Source organism: Catharus ustulatus, chromosome 2 (genome assembly GCF_009819885.2).
Source record: "Catharus ustulatus isolate bCatUst1 chromosome 2, bCatUst1.pri.v2, whole genome shotgun sequence".
NCBI lineage: Eukaryota > Metazoa > Chordata > Aves > Passeriformes > Turdidae > Catharus > Catharus ustulatus.
Window position 1 is genome coordinate 51,002,571 of NC_046222.1, and position 3,200 is coordinate 51,005,770.

The 3,200-nt window shown below is 50.8% G+C and overlaps 1 protein-coding gene across 4 annotated transcripts; it reads right to left on the reverse strand.

The window, feature by feature from the left end:
* Positions 1-377: 377 nt before the first annotated feature.
* On the reverse strand, positions 378-2,631 carry LOC116992391 (G-protein coupled receptor 12). 4 transcript variants are annotated; one of them, XM_033051989.1, is made up of 2 exons: positions 2,517-2,631; positions 378-1,964 (listed from the first exon to the last, which is right to left on the reverse strand). In XM_033051989.1, the coding sequence occupies exon 2, from the start codon at positions 1,954-1,956 to the stop codon at positions 952-954; it is 1,005 nt and encodes a 334-aa protein (XP_032907880.1). In that variant the 5' UTR covers positions 1,957-1,964; positions 2,517-2,631; the 3' UTR covers positions 378-951. The 4 variants fall into 4 exon arrangements, with proteins under 4 accessions (XP_032907880.1, XP_032907877.1, XP_032907879.1 ...); XM_033051986.1 differs by having other exon boundaries at positions 378-1,968; XM_033051988.1 differs by having other exon boundaries at positions 2,500-2,631.
* Positions 2,632-3,200: the final 569 nt, after the last annotated feature.

Sequence of the window (3,200 nt, forward strand, 5' to 3'; positions counted from 1 at the left end):
AAATGGCAATAGTATTGATAACAAACGTAAGGGAACCACTTCATGTAGTGCTAAATATGTGCTGCAAGCAATCAGTGGGTTGTTTTATGAAACATTTCTTATACTCTTCTGCAAAGATAAACTTGTCTGAGAAAGCTAGTTTTCAATCTATTACAAATGCATAGCCGAAAGAGGCCATATTGTTTCATCAATTTCAAAGACACCCTCGTCAGTTTTAAAATCAACATCATAGCTCCAATGTCCCACATGCAAGTGAAAACATATGTCTGTCTTTTGAAAAGAAAAGCAACACATATCTCTTGCTTTAACATCCAGCCAGAAAACATGAGAGAACAGGTAACTCTTGAAAACAACTGTCAACCTAACTAATGCTGAGATGTAAAATAAAAAGCTGCACAAGGACTTTCTCACTTAGAGCAAATTTCTTGCACTGAGATTATTACAATAAATCCCATATAAATCAATACAATTGGCCATTATTTTGAAGAGTATTCTGATGATATACAGATGGGGTAACAGGGCTTGGTTTGGGGTTTTTTTCGGTTTAAAAAAAATTTAAAGAGGAAAAAAATAGCCTCACAACAGATTGTAACATGCAGTACGATTAAACTCAATCACAGAAACAATTTTAAAGAAGTATGCTGTTTCAATCTAATTTTAATTAGAAAACTTAATGTAAAATCATGGCAAACATGGTAAAGTCTGGGTAATATGACAAAAAGACCCTGAGCAACATTACATATCTCTTAAGAACACTGATTATTTTGATTTTGGAAATCTTCCTTAAACCACCCGATTGATTTCGGTCGCTGGGGTTTTCTCTTTACAAAAAGGTCAGTCCATCCTGCGGTTTTTATGTGAACCCATCACACACCATTTAAAGAATGCATCTAAACCAAAGACAAGATGTCTGGAAAGTAACATGTTAAGGAGCGTCCTCGTGGCTGCCAATCAGACATCACTGGGTGATCTTGCCCTCTGAGACAGGTTAGAAGGAATACAGCCACAACAGACGAGCCAAAGTGCTTTCTGTATCTCCTGGTTTCTAAAAGCATATATTACAGGGTTGATGATGGAATTGTAGGTAGCTGGCAGGAGGGTGGCATAGGTGTATATAGAAGGATAGGTGTAATCTGCTATTAAAGAATAGAGCGTAAAAGGCATCCAGCAAGCAGCAAAAGTCCCCAAAATAATGGCCAAAGTAGACACTCCTTTTCGGGTGGTCACATAGTGGGAAGTGGCCAGGAAATGGTGTTGCAAGGCAATCTGATGGGCATGGCGCATCACGATTTTACAGATCTGGATGTAGAGCTGCAGCATGAGGGCAAACATAAGCAAGAAAGAGACCGAAAGGACAGCTGCATTATTTTTAGTGAGTGGTCTGATAACACTGCAGGTGGATTCATCTCTGAGGCAGTTCCAGCCCATTACAGGCAGCAGTCCAATACAGATAGATGCTCCCCAGAGCAATATAAGCATGACATAGGTAAAAGTGACAGTCCTCTCTGAATTGTAAGTCAGAGCATAATACAGGGAGAGGTAACGATCAACAGTGATAGCCAGCAAGCTGCCAACAGATGCTGAGAAAGAGGCAACAATCAGTCCAATCGTAACCAGTTTCGTAGCTTCTGACTGCAGAAGGTAGGCAAAAACAAAATTGATGATCAATCCAATGCCTGCTAAGAGATCTGCCAGGGCCAGGCTGCCTATCAGTAGGAACATGGGGGCGCGAAGACTGGGGTTATGGAAAATGATCAGAACCACAATGGCATTTTCGCAGGAGATAAGGGTCCCTGAAGTACACAAGACAATGTCCCAGGGGTTTACCAAAAGCTCTGGCTCAGGGTCTACGGCAGGAACCAGGGAGGAGCCTGCAGCTGAGGCATTCTCTGTAGAGCTGGCTTCTACATGATCCTGAGGCAGCCAGCTCAAATTAACCTTCAGATCTTCATTCATTTTAACCCCTGTCTTCTCCAACAGAAAGACAGCATTTTTAATGTTCAGCCACAGCACCGGATACATCACCCCCCCCCGCAGCATGCAACGCCCTAGACAGCAACACCAGCCTGATGTGCGGGCGGGCACTTGTTACATAAATGGGACAATAGAAAATAAAAACAAAAACGGGGGCGGGGGGAGGGTATTTAAAACTGCCCGAGATTATCCTCCAAGGGCCCGATGCACGGAGGCTGAGCGATCCTTAGGATAACCTGCACAGGGCACGGGAGGCAGCCCCTTAAAGCAGCCCAAGCATAAGCGCCGCAATTTGGGGTGGGGGCGGCGTGAACCCCGCTATCCTGCGGCCAGCACGGGCTTGCATCGGGCACGGAGGGAGAGGACGGGCTGGGCAGGACGAGGGGAGGCGGAATATCCTTCACCGACCCCCAGTGAGGAAACCCCGCCCGGGCTGTGGGGAGAGCGGGGCGATGTCCTCGGAGAACTTACAAACTCGACGCGGACACCACACACACGGACACACACACACGCATCCCCACGCACCCCCAGCGGCGGATCACCTGGGCTGTCCCCCGGCGGCTCGGAGCAAGGAAGGATGGACGGAGGAAGGAGGAGGAGGAGGCACGGAGGGGTCGCCGCGGTCCCTTCCAGGCGCCAGCGGGGCCGGCGCCGCGCGCGCGGGGCGGGGGGGCGGGGGGGGGCGGCCGAGGGCGCAGCGCAGGTGCGCGCCCCCCGCGCGCGCGCGCGCAGGGCGTGTGCGTGTGCGCCTGGGCGCGAGCGAGGGAGCGAGGGGCGGGGGCGCGCCTCGTGCCCGCGCGCCTGCGCAGGTGCGCGCGTGGGAGGCGGTGAGGGGAGAAAGGGGCGGCCTCCCCCGCCCCGCTCCGCTCCGCTCCGCTCCTCCGCCCCCGAGGTGCCGCCGCGCCACCCGCCGCTCCACAGGGGCCAGCCGGCTTTTCCCGTGTAGCAGGAGCCTCCGGAAATTATTTGAATGGAAATCACCCTCGTGCTGTGGGGATGGTCAAGTGCTGGCGGCACGGGCTCTCTGTGGTGTCTCTGCCGCTGGAGGTAGCTCCAAGGGTGATGGCATCGCCGTGCCTCGTAGTGTTCGAGGCCAGGCTGCCTGGGCTCCCCAGTGACCTGATGTACTGGGTGGCGTTTGTAACTGGATGGTCTGTCAAGTTGCTTCCAACCCAAACCATTCTACAGTTCTGTGATCCCGTGGTCCTCAATGAACTGTTCTAATT

Coding starts and splice junctions, on each gene's coding strand:
- LOC116992391 (XM_033051989.1), bottom strand. CDS start 1,956: ATGAATGAAGATCTGAAGGTTAATTTGAGCTGGCTGCCTCAGGATCAT.